This window comes from Rhinopithecus bieti, unplaced genomic scaffold (assembly GCF_001698545.2).
Source record: "Rhinopithecus bieti isolate Rb0 unplaced genomic scaffold, ASM169854v2 scaffold_36417, whole genome shotgun sequence".
Taxonomy (NCBI): Eukaryota; Metazoa; Chordata; class Mammalia; order Primates; family Cercopithecidae; genus Rhinopithecus; species Rhinopithecus bieti.
In genome coordinates, this window is record NW_016815677.1 from 432,435 (window position 1) to 449,305 (window position 16,871).

Genomic DNA, 16,871 nt, shown 5'->3' on the forward strand with positions numbered 1-16,871 from the left:
AACATCTGTGAGCCACCTGGTGATGGCCTGTCGACTCTGGGCCTGGAAGGAGCAGACACCCACTCTGCTAGGCCCTCCTGTAAGAAGCACAGCCACCATGCAGCTGGCGTCCCTGAGCTCCAGCCCACAGTCAGAGAAAGAGGCCATCGTCTGTGGGGGTAAAGGAACAGTGTGAGGTCCTGAAGCTGGGGGGTGAGGCCAGGGGACCTTGGCATGGCTGCCAGGTGCCAGGCAGTTCCATCCATACCTGTGATGAGGCCTTTGCCATTCTCATTCACTGCTATGCCGGCAGCACGGCCCTTGAAGATGTGGTTCCCGCTAAAGTGGAAGAAGAACAAAACAAAGAGGTGAGCCCAGGGCATCAATGTCATGCTTCCAGCAGACTGCCTTCTTTCATGGAAACCCTGTCTCTACAAAAAAATCTGAAAAATTAGCCAGGTGTGGTGGTGTGCACCTGTAGCCACAGCTTCTTGGGGGGTTGGGGTGGTAGATCACTTGAGCTTCCCTATGGCTCAAGTCCACAGGGGCATAAAAGCATTTCCTAAAGTCCCTTTATAATCCAGGCATATAGAAATGTTTAGTTGTCACTGGGACAGCTTCACCAAAAACTAAACCCCCAACTATGCTATATACGCACAATGATATCCAGTTCACTGTAGCCTCACTTGACTGTCATCTACATATATACCCATGCATATATACACACACACATATTTTTTGTTTTGTTTTGTTTTTGAGGTCTTGCTCTGTTGCCCATGCTGGAGTGCAGTGGCACAATCTCAGCTCACTGCAACCTCCACCTCTTGGGTTCAAGCGATGTTCATGCCTCAGCCTGGACTACACGTGTGCACCACTACATCCAGCTAATTTTTTGTATTTTTTGTAGAGCTGGGGTTTTGCTATGTTGCCCAGGCTGGTCTCAAACTCCTGGCCTCAAGTGATCCGTCCGCCTCAGCCTCCTAAAGTTCTGTGATTATAGGCATGAGCCTCCGTGCCTGGCCTTATATGTATTTTATCCAACCCTCAAATGTTTGAGCCAGAAAATGTTTACAATTTTTTTTAAGACATGGGTTCTCGCTATGTTGCTCAGGCTAGCCTCGACCTCTTGCACTCAAGTGATCCTCCCACCTCAGCCTCCCAAGTAGCTGGGACTACCGGCGTGAGTAACTGAGCCCTGGCATATTTTTACTATAAATCTCACCTCCAGAAAGGATCCGTGGCCACTTGGAGAAACGTGTATGTGTGTACATGGGGCAGGCAGAATAAAGATACAGGAGGGATGAGAAAACATTGAGAAGAAGGGGACGGATCAGTGTACTAAGAGCCCGGGATGGGATATTAACTGCAGATGAGCACGATTTGAGCCCTGTACTTCTCTGCATCCAAGGAAAAAAGAGAAACATAATAGGTTACGTAACTTTATGTGGCAAAAATATATGCTATGGTTTGTCTCATCCAGACCATTTCAGGGATCTTAAACTTCATTCTGTATCCTGCTCCAGACTCTTATCTCTCATTGCAAAGAAACAAAGGAAAAAAGCACAACTTATTCTCTCAAGATGACTATGTTTTATAAACCTAACACTGATCTGATTACGATATTCCTCACCCAAAACTCTTTAATGGTTCCCCAGCATCCCCAAGGTAAAGCCCAGACTTTTCAGCTTGGTGTATTAGTTTCCTATTGTTACTATAACAAACTACCACAAATTTGGTGGCTTAAAACAATACAAATTTCTGTCTTTCAGTTCAGGAGGTCAGAAGTTGAAAATGGGTTTCTCAGGGCTAAAATCAAAGTGTCAGCAGACCTGTGTTCTATCTGGAGGCTCCAGGGAGAATCCATTCCTCATCCTTTCCAGCTCCTAGAGGCCGCCTGCACTTCTTGGGCTGTGGCCTCATCACTCTGACATCTGCTTCTGTCCTCACATCTCCTGCTCTCTTATTTTTTATTTTATTTTATTTATTTTTTTGAGATGGAGTCTCGCTCTTGTCACCCAGGCTGGAGTGCAGTGGCACGATCTCAGCTCACTGCAACCTCCACCTCCCGGATTCAAACGATTCTCCTGCCTCAGCCTTCCGAGTAGCTGGGATTACAGGCACCTGCCACCACGCCTGGCTAATTTTGTATTTTAGTAGAGATGGGGTTTCACCGTGTTGGCCAGGCTGGTCTCGAACTCCTGACCTCAAGTGATCCACTCACCTTGGCCTCCCAAAGTGTTGGGATTACAGGCATGAGTCACCGCACCCGGCCCCTGCTCTCTTAATCTGATTCCCCTGCTTCCTTCTCATAAGGGCCTGTGGTTACACTGGGCCCACCTGTATCATCCAAAATAACCTCCTTTCATCTTTCTCCAAGGCCCTTCACTCAATCAAGTCTGCAAAGTTCCTCCTGCCTTGTAAGGCAACATATGCACAGGGCTCAGGGACTAAGACATGGACATCTTTGGGGCCATTATTCTGCCTATCGCACTTGGCATTCAAGGTCCTCTGCCGTCCAGCAGCAGCCTGCCTTTGCACTATCCCTCTGGCATCTCGTGCCCGGACACACCACATTTCTCACCATTTTCTCAGACATACCCTGAATTTCACTGCCTCTGGCCCAGAATGCCTTTCCCCTGGCCATAAAATCCTATTTATCTTTGAAGCACAACTCAAATGTCAGCTCCCTGACATGCTCAGCTGAGATCACGGCTGAGCTCTTCAGGCAGTCTGCACGAACGCCTAGTAAAGTGCTCATTTTGGTGAGTCTTCCATCATGGCTGTGTGAGTGTGTGTCCGTCTCCAGCATGAGACTGTCAACTCCACGAGGCAGGGACTGTTCTTGTACATGTTGTATATCACTGCCGCCTTATACAGGGTGGCTGGAATGTGTGGTCAGTGAACGGCACACATACATACAAATACTGTTCTGTTCAGGCAATAATGCAGAAGAAGGGAAAGAGCTCTATGACCACTAATTGTTTTTAGTAAGCTGTCTGTAACAGTGAAAAACAGGATTATGTTCCATAATTTTTGAACCAGCAATTAGGTCTGGTTCAAAAAGTATGGCATATCAAAATACTGGAATATGGTGAAACTTTCCAAGACGATGAATATAAAGGCCATGCATACGACAACATGGAAACAAAGTACCTATGGAATAATGCGGGGGGAAAGCGCTCTGAATATACTTGCTGCCCATTAATGCCAGCTATTCTCCTAAAGCACAGACATAACTGTGTGAGTCTTCTGCTCAGAGCCTTTAATGAGTCCCTGCTGTGTAGACAGAACAGGCTCCCCAGCCTCAGCTTGGTCTGCGTAAGGCCTTCCTCATCTGGCCCAAGCCTTTCTTTCCATCATTCCTTTCCACTCTGCTGTGTGGTACAGATGGTCTGCCACAAGGACATCAAGGGTCACGCTGCGGTGACCACAGGGCCCAAGATATTCTGGGACTGTCCCAATTTAAAATATTCTATAGCACTGTCACACCATGTCAGATTTTTTCTCAAGCCACCATGAACAGTTTGCTAACCCCTGAATCTGCTGTGCCCTGCTGCCTTTGCTCATGCTGTTCCCGTTACTAGGAACATCCACCGACCCCTCCCTGCCCCCACCTGCATGAGTCCAAGTCTTACCCATATTCCAAAGTCTGACTCTGATGCTACCTCCTAAATAAGGCCTTCCCACATCCTCCTAGTCAGAATGAGTCTCTCCTTCTGGTACCACTCTGACAGCATTTATCACAGTCTGCCCCATACTAGAACTGCGACGGCAGACAGGGTCCCAGGACTGCCACTGCCACCTCCCACCTATCACTTATGTCAGTCCCTGACCATAGCATGCTTTCGTGCTGAGGCCAGGGCCAGCACCAGGATGTTGACACAGCTCCCCCAGTCACCACTAGCAACTAACTGAAATTGTTAGGTGAGCTGAAATCTATGTTCCATTCCTGCCTTGGGGTACTTCTGTGCCCATTTCTCCAGGCTAGAGTAAGCTCCCAGGGAGCAGACTCTGCCCATGTTGGAAGTGCTCAGTAGTGACTGCCGAATAGAACGCCTACACAGAGTTAACTGGAAGGGCACATAAACACAAAAGCAGCCGTGTTACTGGTGTGGGATGATGAGTGAAGTCTCTTCTCTGCTTGCATCTGTACAGTTGTTTCCGTAAAGAGTGTTTTCAAATGGAGGAGAGACAGGGAGGAGGTTAACAAAGACAAAGGAGGGAAACAGCAGCACACACCTCACGACGGGGTTTCCGTGGTATAGGATGTAAATGCCAGCCTCCTTATTGGAAAAGATTTGATTGTTCCGGATGATGCCTTTCCCATTGCCAAGGACGACAATGCCAGAGCGAAGGCCATGGTGGATCTGGTTACACTGCAAGTGAAAATGAGACACCACAGAAGCCAGATCAGACATGCCAGTGAGAAGCAGAGTGCCCAACTGCCGCCCACATCTCCGCGGCGGGATGAACACAGTGGAAAAAATGACGTCACTGTAAGATCCCTAGCCCGTGACAAAGGGAACGGGTCGTGCTGCCACCATGCCCTTCCTGCACCAGTACACACATCAAAACCTGTAAGGGAGACTATGAAGATTGGAGTCTTCGCTGCCCAGCCTCTTAGGAGGGCTCTTGGTCTTCACCTGCAAGGCAGGCTACCGAAAGTTTCAGAGCCTCTAATGAGTCCCCCAAACACACAATCATTTGGCCAGGTCATAACTTCCAGGGTCCAGGGAGGCCATCTCTTGGGGAAGGGCAGCACCCCAGGGCAACCAAATGTTGGCCAAGTGCAGTCCTAAAGCAGCCACATGCACAGAGGGGTCAGAGTCATTTGACTTCTAGTCCTTTCTCATTTAGGAAGGGTCAGAGGGAGATGCAGACACTGAGGTGCCAGGCTGTCCCATGGGGCATAAGGTCTTAGAAGGTGTATGAGCTACAGGATGCCAAGAGATATCTTTCTGGTTTTTTTTTTTTTTGTAGAGACAGGGTTTTTGCTTCGTTGCCTAGGCTGCTCTTGAACTCCTGGCCTCCAGTGATCCTCCCATCTTGACCTCCCAAAGTGCTGGGATTACAGGTGTGAGCCACCACATCCAGCAAGATATTCATTTCTGACATCTCTGTGCGAATGGGAAAACAGGTGCAGGATTATATAGTACATTTGTGGAAGAGCCAGATCTGAAGCCTAGTTTTTCCTCTTTCCCATTCCAGTTAGTTGCTTTTGCACAGTGACTTAATATTTTTAGATTAGAATAATAATACTATTGTCTCACTCTAATTGTTAATTTATAGCAGAAGGCCAATTCTATACTTTGTAAATTGGGAAGTTAGCTGTATCTCTTCCAAAACGATTTCACAGAAATAAAGTTCTAGTTGGTTTTAAAGTGTTTCGTGTGCAAACTCTCCTTATTCTTAATCTTTCTGGATTTTCCTGAAGGATTTGGTAGGCTCATCAGGGTAACCACTGCCTAAGGGAAGTCCCGGACAGGGCTGAAGAGCTCCGAAAGGAGTGCGCAGTGGTGTTAAAATCCCTACACCCTTTTACAACGCCAGGACTAAAATGTACCACTCCCTTCCCCCATCCACCTGCTGTCCCTCTATCCTCAGAAGGGCAAACCTCTCTCATCTCTCTAGCCAGAGGGGCAATAATTTCCTAAGCCAAGGCCATGCATCTACCACCAGCTGCGTGGCAGAAACACAGTGAGGGGAAGGGGCTGGCAGGAGACACTGGCTAGCTGGGTTTATTTTCTTTTTCTTTTTTTGAGACAGGGTCTCGCTCTGTTGCCCAGGCTGGAGTGCAGTGGCACAATCATGGCTCACTACCATGCCATAGTCATGGCAGCCACGACCTCCCAGACTCAAGCGATCCTCCCACCTCCCACCTCTGCCTCCCAAGTATCTGGGACTACAGGTGTGAGTTACCATGCCCAGCTAATTTTTAAAATTTTTTGTAGAGACAGGGTCTTGCAATGTTGCCCAGGCTGGTCTCAAACTCCCGGACTCAAGGGATCTTCCTGCCTTGACCTCCCATAGTGTTGAGATTACAGGCATGAGCCACTGTGCCCAGCCTTCCTCTGTATCTTTATGGACAGTCAAGATATAATGGGTTCAGACAGCACCCTTGAGTCAGACTGCCTGGATTCAAATCCCAGCTGTGTCACTAGGTGTAGGACTTTGGGCAGGATCCTCTGCCTCTTTGTGCTCTATATCTTTACTACAAAATAGGGATAATAATAATTCTTCACGGGGTTCTGTAAGCATTAAATGATAAGTAAATATCTACGAAGTGCTTAAAAAAGTATCTGGCATATAATAAGCATTATGCATTAACGGTGGCTATTATTTTTTCAAGCCCATAAAATGTCTGTTATAGGCTGGGCGCGGTGGCTCATGCCTGTAATCCCAGCACTTTGGGATGCCGAGGCGGGCGGATCACAAGGTCAGGAGATCGAGACCATCCTGGCTAACACAGTGAGCCCTGTCTCTACTAAAAATACAAAAAAATTAGCCGGGCATAGTGGCAGGCGCCTATAGTCCCAGCTACTTGGGAGGCTGAGGCAGAAGAATGGCATGAACCCAGGAGGCGGAGCTTGCAGTGAGCCAAGATTGCGCCACTGCACTCCAGCCTGGGCGGCAGAGCGAGACTCCGTCTCCAAAAAAAAAAAAAAAAAAAAAAGGAAATTACCCCGGCCAGGGGGGGGGGGCCTGGAGGGCCCAGCTAATTGGGGGAGGGNAAAAAAAAGTCTGTTACATTTCCCAACTTCTGGGAAATCTGTCTCTCAGTACACATGTAACAAAATTTCTCCCATACCCCATAAATCTGTGTAAAAACAAAACAAAAAACCCCCAAACCCCAAACCTGCCTCTCAGGAAGAGCCAGAGCAGAAAAGGAGCTGGTCTCTCATGTCACTGGCCACATACTCTAGGATTTTAAGTGGTTTTCACACTGGTAGAAAATCAATCTCAATATGGCCTCACAATAACCATGAAACAAATCATCTTCGGAACTAAATATCTGAAATGTGCTTTTATACAAATGAATAAACTAACTTGGTGGGGTTCGCTGCTGTTGTTTGTTTTTGGATCCAAGTGTCTTTAGGGCAGACATCATTCTCTTTATCCTTATCAAACTCAAAGCCAACCACAGCATGTGAGGGCTGAGGGCCCAGTGAGGTTTTCCTGTCTTTCTGGTCCTCCTTTCTGGTCATCTCCTTTCTGGGAGATGACCAGAAAATGACTTATCCAAAGTCACTGCTAATACACAGAGAGAGACACAGAGTCACAAGGACACACAGAGCAGGAGCCACCTGCAAACAGGAAGCATGTAAATACAAGAGGGCCATGTGTATTTAAATATCCTCACAAAAGGTTTCTGAAAACCAAGAGTCACCCTGAATAGGGAACAAACACAAAGTACCAGTATGAGTGGGTTGGACTTTTTCCGGATGTCTACACCAGCCTCTGCATTGTGGTAAATGTTGTTGCCGGCAATCAAGCCACCGCCCTCCAAGCGAAGAAAGATGCCTGACGCTCGGCAGCGGTAAATGTCGTTCCTGAGCATGATGATCTAAGCAGAAAAGAGAAAGCCATTTATTTTCCTGTTACAAATATTTTTTTTTTTTTTTTTTTTGAGACGGAGTCTCGCTCTGTCACCCAGGCTGGAGTGCAGTGGCCGGATCTCAGCTCACTGCAAGCCCCGCCTCCCGGGTTCACGCCATTCTCCTGCCTCAGCCTTCCGAGTAGCTGGGACTACAAGCGCCGCCACCTCACCCGGCTAGTTTTTTGTATTTTAGTAGAGACGGGGTTTCACCGTGTTAGCCAGGATGGTCTCGATCTCCTCACCTCGTGATCCACCCGTCTCGGCCTCCCAAAGTGCTGGGATTACAGGCTTGAGCCACCACGCCCAGCCTACAAATATTTTCTTAGAAACCACTGGAGGAACACCTGAGTCTTTTCCTCACCACCTGATCCATGCAGTTTACCCCACAGGCGAGAGAAACGCCTCAATGCTGACACAGCCATGCTCCCGCTGTGTGCTCCCAGGACACAGCCATCTCCAGGCCCTGCCTGGCTTTGCCCTGCAGACTCCTTAACAGTCTCACATTGGTTTTATTTTTGTTTTGTTTTTTTTTTTTTTTGAGACAGGGTCTTGCTCTGTTGCCCAGGCTAGAGTGCAGTGGCACAATCTTGGCTCACTGCAACCTCCACTTCCCAGGCTCAAGTGATCCTCCCCACCTCAGCCTCCCAAATAGCTGGGACTACAGGCTAATTTTGAATTTTGTTTATTTTATTTTACTATGGATGTGGGCTGTAGTAATTTTGTTTTTAATTTTTCTATTTTTTGTAGAGATGGAATCTCACTATGTTGCCCAGACTGGTCTGGAACTCTTGGGCTCAAGCGATCCTCCCACCGTGGCCTCCCAAACTGCTGGCATTACAGGCATGAGCCACCACACCTGGCCCACACTGGTCCTTTAACTAAAACCTGGACCAAAGCATGGCCCTGTGCTCCGTATTCAGAACCTGCAAGCAGCACAGCTGGATGATGGGATAGAAAGGACGCTTAGGGGAAGATGGGATTGAGTGGTCTTCAAACTCTACATGCACTAAAGTTGCGTGAAGATTTCCCCAGGGGTCAAGGGTGCAACTACTTTTAATGAAATAAAGTTCCAGGTCCACCACTTCCAGTGCACCGCCACTAAAATCCACTTGTCTGAAATGGCATGGACAGTAAGGTACCACACAGGTTCTCCGTTCCCACCTTCCCTTCCACTTTATAAAACAAAGACCTGTTCTTCCACATCCTAAATCTTTCATGGTGTGTCACCCTGGGGTGGAAAACTACTGAGACTCCAAAGCAAGGGATGATTAGAAATATTGGTATAACAAAGCCTCCTTCAAACAAGGTACCATAACCCAGCAACCTGCTAATAAAGGGATATATTTCCAATGACATTTTCTTTTTATATTTAATAAGCACAGTTGGCTCCCAATATCTGTGGGTTCCACATCCATGGATTCAACCAACTGTGGATTGAATATACATTATTAAAAATAATAAAAAAAATTATTAAAAAACAGGCCAGGTGTGATGGCTCACGTCTGTAATCTCAGCACTTTGGGAGGCTGAGGTGAGCGGATCACTTGAGGTCAGGAGTTTGAGACCAGCCTGGCCAACATAGTGAAACCTCGTTTCTACTAAAAATACAAAAATTAGCCAGGCGTGGTGGCAGACGCCTGTTAGTCCCAGCTACTCAGGAGGCTAAGGCAGGAGAATCACTTGAATCAGGGAGGCAGAGGTTGCAGTGAGCTGAGATTGTGCCGCTGTATTCCAGTCTGGGCGACAGAGTGAGACCCTTCTCAAAAATAAAATAAAACTGAATTAAAAAAAAAAAAGTATAGGCCGGATGCAGTGGCTCATGCCTGTAATCCCAGCACTTTGGGAGGCTGAGGCGGGCGGATCACCTGAGGTCAGGAGTTTGAGACCAGCCTGGCCAACATGGTAAAACCCCATCTCTTCTGAAAATACAAAAAATTAGCTGGGCATGGTGGCTCATGCCTGTAGTTCCAGCTACTTGGGAGGCTGGGGCAGGAGAATCGCTTGAACCCAGGAGGCGGAGGTTGCAGTGATCTGAGATCGCACCACTGCACTCTACACAGTGGAGACTCCGTCTCAATAATAAAACAAAAAACAAAAAACAAAATAAAACCCAACCCACCAACAAACAACAAAAAAAAACTCAGTAGAAGATCTATTTACATAGTATTTGCATCGTATTGGGTATTAAAGTAATCTAGAGATGACTGAAGTGTGGGAGGATGTGTGCAGGTTATGTGCAAATACTACACCATTTTATATAAGGGATTTGAGCATCTGTGGATTTTAGTATCCTGGAACCAAGCCCCCACGGATACCAAAGCATGATAATATATAAAAAATCTGGAATACATCTATGTTGTCTTAAATAATTATAGATTAGTAATAAAATATATTATTATAAATTGTGTACTACTAATAATATATTGCATTAAGATAAAATTCTGTGAAGACTAAAGTAGAACAAGAGTATAAATTGTAAGATTTCAGCTTCTGCTTAGGATGGAGAAAGTAGAAAGATGATGATATACACAAACATAGCCTTTTTGGAACCCATCAGAGCTGAGGCTGCTGGACAACTAGCTAGCCTGAATGCTGCAAAAAGACAGGCGCCTCCAAGGAGATGAGGCCTGAGCACTTCCCTGCTGAATGCAGGGCTGCATGTGTCACACAAGCCAGTGAGAACTCAGCTAACATTTTCAATGCACTGTTAAAGGTCAGCTGTGAACTAGTGTGAGTGCAGAAACTCTCGGAGTAGCTGCACCTGTTCACTTCTCTCTGGCCTTCACTAGGTGCTCATGGAGAAAACTGGGGGCAGATGACAGACTGGAGAAAGCACCCTCCTGATGCAGGCTGGGGACAAAAGTGAGAGAGGCATTAAGCCCCTCATGTGTTCTTTCCCCCTAATTTTCTTACAGAACAAACCTTTCGCATCGAGAAACAGGGGAAAACTCTATCTCTGGGGTGTCGGGAGGAAAGCGACTTAGGCCCAGATCATCAGAGGTCCCCTAGTGCTGGGGTGGAGCCAGGGTCACTGAAAAAGTCCTGCTCTCAAGACCACAGTCACAGCACCTACCTAGACTAAGGATGACCCAGGACAAGAGAGAAACCCTGCCATCATGCAGGGTGATAAATAATGGCAGTCTACTGCTGGGGGAGGGCGAGAGCAGCGAGAGATCACCTCTGAGGAGCGGCTGCAAAGGACGACCTGAAGCGGAGAAAAGTAGCACGAGGTAATGCTGGAGAGAGCTGAAGCCTACGGGAAGCCGAGGATAATACTATTATCACCATAATTCAAACGGGCTCAGCTCCTAACTAGATAGACCCCCTAAAAGCCAGGCAAAAGAAGAGGTGTGCCCATTTCCAAACAAAGTATTACTGACCTCAGTCGCCACTGTCCTACATGAGCTATCTGACTTCTAACTAAAATTTATGACACATAAAGAAGAAAATCACAGTCAGTGAGACTTTTCTTTTCTTTTTTATTTTATTTTTTTGGAGATGGAGTCTTGCTTTGTCACCCAGGCTGGAGTGCAGTGGCGCAATCTTGGCTTTCACTGCAACCTCCACCTCCCAGGGTCAAGCAATTCTCCTGCCTCAGCCTCCGGAGTAGCTGGGACTACAGGTGCCCACTGCCATGTCCGGCTATTTGGTTTTTTTGTTTTTTTTTTTTTGTTTTTGTATTTTAGTAGAGATGGGGTTTCACCGTGTTGCCCAGGGTGGTCTCGAACTCCTGAGCTCAGGCAATCCGCCCGCCCCGGCCTCCCAAAGTGCTAGGATTACAGACTTGAGCCACGGCACCCGGCCGACACCTTTCTTCTTGGAGCCTCAAGCAATCAGGCTCCTCCTGCAGCCTTTACCCTCCTGGGATGTTCTAGAGGACAGAGAGAGGTGACAGCCTTCTGCGGAGGAGCAAGGATCAAGGCCTTGCTTGAAAGGGTGAAAGGGTGCGTCTCCCCTCACTTCTGGGCCTTCACACACACCTCCTTTGCCTAGCATCTTCACCCTGCCAACTCTTTTTTTTTTTTGAGACAGAGTCTTGCTCTGCCGCCCAGGCTGAAGTGCAGTAGCACGATCTTGGCTCACTGCAAGCTCCGCCTCCCGGGTTCATTCCATTCTCCTGCCTCAGCCTCTCGAGGAGCTGGGACTACAGGCGCCCGCCACGATGCCCGGCTAATTTTTTTGCATTTTTAGTAGAGACGGGGTTTCACAGTGTTAGGCGGGATGGTCTTGATCTCCTGACCTCGTGATCTGGCCGTCTTGGCCTCCCAAAGTGCTGGGATTACAGGCGTGAGCCACCGCGCCCGGCCCCTGCCAACTCTTATTCTTCTTTCGGGCAGCTCAGTCCAGGCACCATTCCTCCAGGAAACCATCTGTGGTTCCTCGAGGCTGGGTCAGGTACCCACTTTTCTGGGCTTTTATGCCACCCATGTTTTACCTCTATCATAGGGTCTCTCAAACTGGACTGCAGTAATCTTAAAAAAATAAGTCAATTAAAACATTTATCAAGCACTTGCTATATAACAGGCACACTGCTAAGCACTTCATATTTGTGACCTTAGCTAATCCTCAAAGCGTCCCGGAGAAAAGTAGTAACATTAGTCCACAGGACTTAAGGGACAGAGCCAGAATTTAACTACAAAGCCATATTCTCAATAACTATGCAAGGAAGAATGCCTTCCTTGAGGGCTTCAACCAGATCCTTTCAACATGGTGCTCACGACAGCAAAGCTATCACCTTTCCCTTTTTATTTGGCCATTTTCTTTTATTCTGTGTACAGCATTATGCTTTCAAAGTAACATCACCTGAAATCCTCTTTGGAAGTGGGCTGAGGAAAACACAATTAAATTTAAATAAATTAAAATGCGATTGCTATGAACCATTTTAGAAGCCTGCAACACTCATGAGTGACCTTTGTACAATGTTCTTTAGTTTGAGTACTTCCGGCATGGGACCTCCAACAGCCAGTGAGAGGAGAAAAATAGGGATGCTTATTTCCATTTTACAGAAGTGAAGGTCATGTTTACAGTGAGTTAGTGGAGAGGTGAGACTCGAACCTAGGTGCTATGCCATGCTTTCTTCTGCATGGGCTGTCTTTCCCTTCGGAAGGCCTTCCTGTCATCAGCCATTTACAGGATTTGCAGATTGTCCTGTGGTGCCCTAAGTCCCAGCACATATAAGGTGCTGATTGCAGCAGTGGCTAGAAGGACTGTTCTTAGCATAAGGTCCAAATGTCTTACGGGGGATTCCAGGCCTGGGTAAAGTAGTTTTACTCACCCCAGCTTCATCCTTCAACCTACCCCCACTGCATGGTTGAATCCAACCTCACACCCAGGCCCTGGCACAGGATGTTCCTGCTGCTGGGACACCCTCACTCTCCACCCCTTCTCATCACATGTGTCCAATTTTCTCTGGACCTTCTACTCACTGTACCCAGCACACACATTTCCTCTGCTGGGAAGCCTTCTCAACAACCCTACTCCAGTTTGGAGTGAAGGCAGTAATCACATCTCCCTGAATTTTCTCTTATTCAGGCCAGAGACTTTGTTTCTCCTACTCCGACATGGGTGAGCTGCGTGACTTAGTGAAAACAGGCAGGAGACCCACATTTCTAGTCTCAATTCTGCCTAACTTGCTATGTGACCCTGAGTGAACCACGTTTTCTCTCTGGGCTTCTCTTTCTGTGAAATGAGAAAAATTGTTTCTGCCCTTTCCAAATCAGATGATGGACATGACGTCAAGTGTGTGTGAATAAGTTTAAAGAAAATTATTTTTAAAATGCAAAATAGCCCCATCAAACCCTTCCTACATATAGCCACAGGAGCCCCCTGACCAATCTAAAGTCATGACAGCACCTTGCTATTATGTATACACCGCACTGCGTAAGTCAGGTTCCGGAAGATGTTTCCTTCCATCTTGGCTCTGCCGTGGGAGCAGACGAAGACGCCTCCCTTCCCATCCCGGAAGAGGCACTTGCGGATGAGGCAGCCCTGCACAGAGTTGGCCAGCGCCATGGCCTCCTTGTCCTTCTGCAGCTCCTGCTGCAGTGAGTTCAGTACTAGGCAGCTGGGCAGCTGAATGGATGCTCCTGGTAGAGGTGGGCCCAGAAATGAGCCCCCCAATACAGGGCGTGGGCCCTGCACTTGATAGGATAGTCTGTACATCAGCTGGTCCTCATCTTCATCCTCACCGCTGGGACTCAGGCCTCCATCACTGCTGTCTGGAGTCTGGGCCACCCTTTCACCATCACTACCCACTTCTGCCTCCTGTGAGCCAGCCTTGGAGCCTGGCTTTGGGGAGCTAGAGGCTGGGCTGGTAGGGCTCTGGCTGCCCTCAATAACAATGTCACAGGTCTTTGGGCTCCAGGCCTGGTCCCGGCTCTCTAGGTCCAGGGACATTAAAAAATCAGAGTCCTCTGTGGGGAGAAAAGTGGGCGAGGACTTGATAAGCCCTAGTAGATACTTGTAGGCCCAGTTCTTATCTGCAGATGGGTGACCCTCAACAGTCACAGAGTTGTTTTCGCTGCCCACAAATTCACAGTTTTCCAGGACACACAGGGGCACGTTGTGCAGGAAGATATGAGTGTTTTTGAAGGTACAGAACTTCACTTGGCAAGTACCTGGACCGTGGACCTGGATGTGCCCATTTTCAAAGTTGCAGTTGTCAAACTGGACATGACCTGATGTTGTCTGGGGAATGAAAAGAAGAAAATGGCTGTAAGAGGGATGAGATTTGTTTTGGACTCTAGCTGCCCTTTAAGGAGGGTAGAACATGGAAAGGCCATTTGTTCTGGTGATCATCTTCCTCTCCCCACTGGGGTCTGGACGTCAGCTGTTCCCAAAAGGAACTGGGGAGCTGCTCTGCATCAGAGAGGGAGGGAAACGGGAGCTGCCTGCACCTCCATCCTTCTAATCTCAAAGGAAGGGAGACAAGTAGATGATGGCAGAGAAGTTCACACTGTATCATGACTCCTCCTAAAACCTCAAGTCTCAAGCCATGCGCCAGGGCTGGGACAGGCAGTGAGAGAGGCCTGGCCACATGTGCTGGCAAAGAGTTCCGAATGGCAACTGATGCCTGTGGTGCACAGCAAAATATGTCTCTAAAGAGAGGGGACAAAGTATACTGCCATCGCCAGGAAGCATTGAACAGTAGTTTAAAGCATGAGCTCTGCCACGTGTGGTGGCTCATGCCTGTAGTTCCAGCACGTTGGAAGGCCAAGATGGGCAGATCACTTGAGGTCAGGAGTTTGAGACCAGCCTGTCAACATGGTGAAACCTCATCTCCACTAAAAATACAAAAATTAGCTGGGCGTGGTGGCGTACGCCTATAGTCCTAGCTACTTGGAAGGCTGAGGCATGAGAATAGCTTGAGCCTGGGAGGCAGAGGTTGCAGTGAGTCGAGATCGCGCCAGTGCACTTCAGCCTGGGCGACAGAGTGAGACTCAGTGTCAAAAAAAAAAAAGCACGGGCTCTGGGGGTTGACTGCAAGTGTTATCTTGGACAAATGACTTCACCTCTTTAAGCCTCAGTTTCTTTGTCTGCAGCATGGGGCTCACTAGTTCACAAAGCACTATGCTAGGCACAAACTTGGCACTCAAAGTCAGTTATTATCATCTGGGGTCAGGGACACAAGGAGCAGAGTGTCCTCAAGAGTCTGGGGTGGAGATGGGGCAGTGCCAAACTCTCCTACCTAATTCATTTGGTCCCCTCGGCTCTCTGGGCCGGACTGAGAAGCAGTCTTGGTGAGGCCCATTCACTCTCTATTCCTGAAAAAGAACTGTTTCTGGATTTCATACGTATTTCATCAGATGTATTTGAACCATCAAATGAGGGACTATCTCATGGTTCTATTTAATAATCCAGACGTTTTTTGAACAATTTTTTTTTTTATTTTTATTTTTTTTTTATTTTTTGAGACGGAGTCTTGCTCTGTTGCCTGGGCTGGAGTGCAGTGGCCGGATCTCAGCTCACTGCAAGTTCCGCCTCCCGGGTTTACGCCATTCTCCTGCCTCAGCCTCCGGAGTAGCTGGGACTACAGGCGCCCGCCACTTCGCCCGGCTAGTTTTTTGTATTTTAGTAGAGACGGGGTTTCACCATGTTAGCCAGGATGGTCTCGATCTCCTGATCTCGTGATCCGCCCGTCTCGGCCTCCCAAAGTGCTGGGATTACAGGTTTGAGCCACCGCGCCCGGCCGAACAATTTTTAAAATTCTCTAGCAGTGACCTTTGATAGATTGTCCCAGAATTTAAGCCCCCTTAACTTCTCTAAGTTCTTCCTTATGGCTAACCTAATTTTTCCTTGCTATTTAAATCCATTTTCTCTCTAAAGATAAAAGCCAGCTCTCTGGAGATGCAGAGCCACTGCTAAGGTTCTCCTTGGAAGTCACTGAAAACTGCTGTGAAATCGCCTTGGCCTTTGCATTTTTCAGGCAAGACCATCCCAGGCCCCCGTGCCTCCTTTAGGTGAAAAACAATCATGGACTGAATACTAACTAACGTATGTTATATATGCTAAGCACTAAGCCAGAGGGCAGGCTACGAACAAGTCTAATGCCAGGCCTCATCCCTTAAGGATCTATGGTTGTACTTCTGAGGGAGAAGTAGAGGCTGAAATCAAAATATTACTCTAAGAATAAATGTATTACAAAATGTGAAGGGTCTGGAACATTGTTTCTTTCTAGAAACAAATTCTCCTGGGCCTGCCGAGCAGCACCAGGGAAGTTCATCAGTTCTTCTGAAATACTCTAGGGCTAACGCAGGCTTTTAAGCTTTTAGGTAACATAGCATGATGTAATTTTATAAGCATTTAGATAAGAAGGCTTGCCTGGCGCGGTGGCTCAAGCCTGTAATCCCAACACTTTGGGAGGCCGAGATGGGCGGATCACAAGGTCAGGAGATCGAGACCATTCTGGCTAATACGGTGAAACCCCGTCTCTACTAAAGAATACAAAAAACTAGCCGGGCGACGAGGTGGGCGCCTGTAGTCCCAGCTACTTGGGAGGCAGAGGCAGGAGAATGGCGTAAACCTGGGAGGTGGAGCTTACAGTGAGCTGAGATCCGGCCACCGCACTCCAGCCTGGGCGACAGAGCCAGACTCCGTCTCACAAAATAAATAAATAAATAAATAAAAATTAAAAAAAAAATAAAAATAAAAATATTATCTGAGCATGGTGGCAGGCGCCTGTAATCCCAGCTACTTGGGAGGTTGAGGCCCAGGAATTGCTTGAACCTGGGAGACAGAGGTTGATCTCACCCAGCCTGGGCGATAGAGCGAGACAGTCTCAAAAAAAAAAAAAAAA

At 47.7% G+C, this 16,871-nt stretch overlaps 1 protein-coding gene across 3 annotated transcripts in view; it reads right to left on the reverse strand.

Annotated features, from left to right (window-relative positions):
- Nucleotides 1–16,871, reverse strand: part of FBXO10 (F-box protein 10) — a 68,247-nt gene that overhangs the window by 13,846 nt on the left and 37,530 nt on the right. For 2 of the 3 annotated variants that reach the window (XM_017853560.1, XM_017853562.1), the window contains exons 3-6: nt 13,430–14,263; nt 7,394–7,543; nt 4,219–4,355; nt 248–318 (exon numbers count right to left, since the gene is read on the reverse strand). In XM_017853560.1, the coding sequence (XP_017709049.1) occupies nt 248–318; nt 4,219–4,355; nt 7,394–7,543; nt 13,430–14,263 (1,192 nt within the window). The remainder of the gene's footprint in view (nt 1–247; nt 319–4,218; nt 4,356–7,393; nt 7,544–13,429; nt 14,264–16,871) is intronic. The other variant, XM_017853561.1, reaches the window with a different exon arrangement.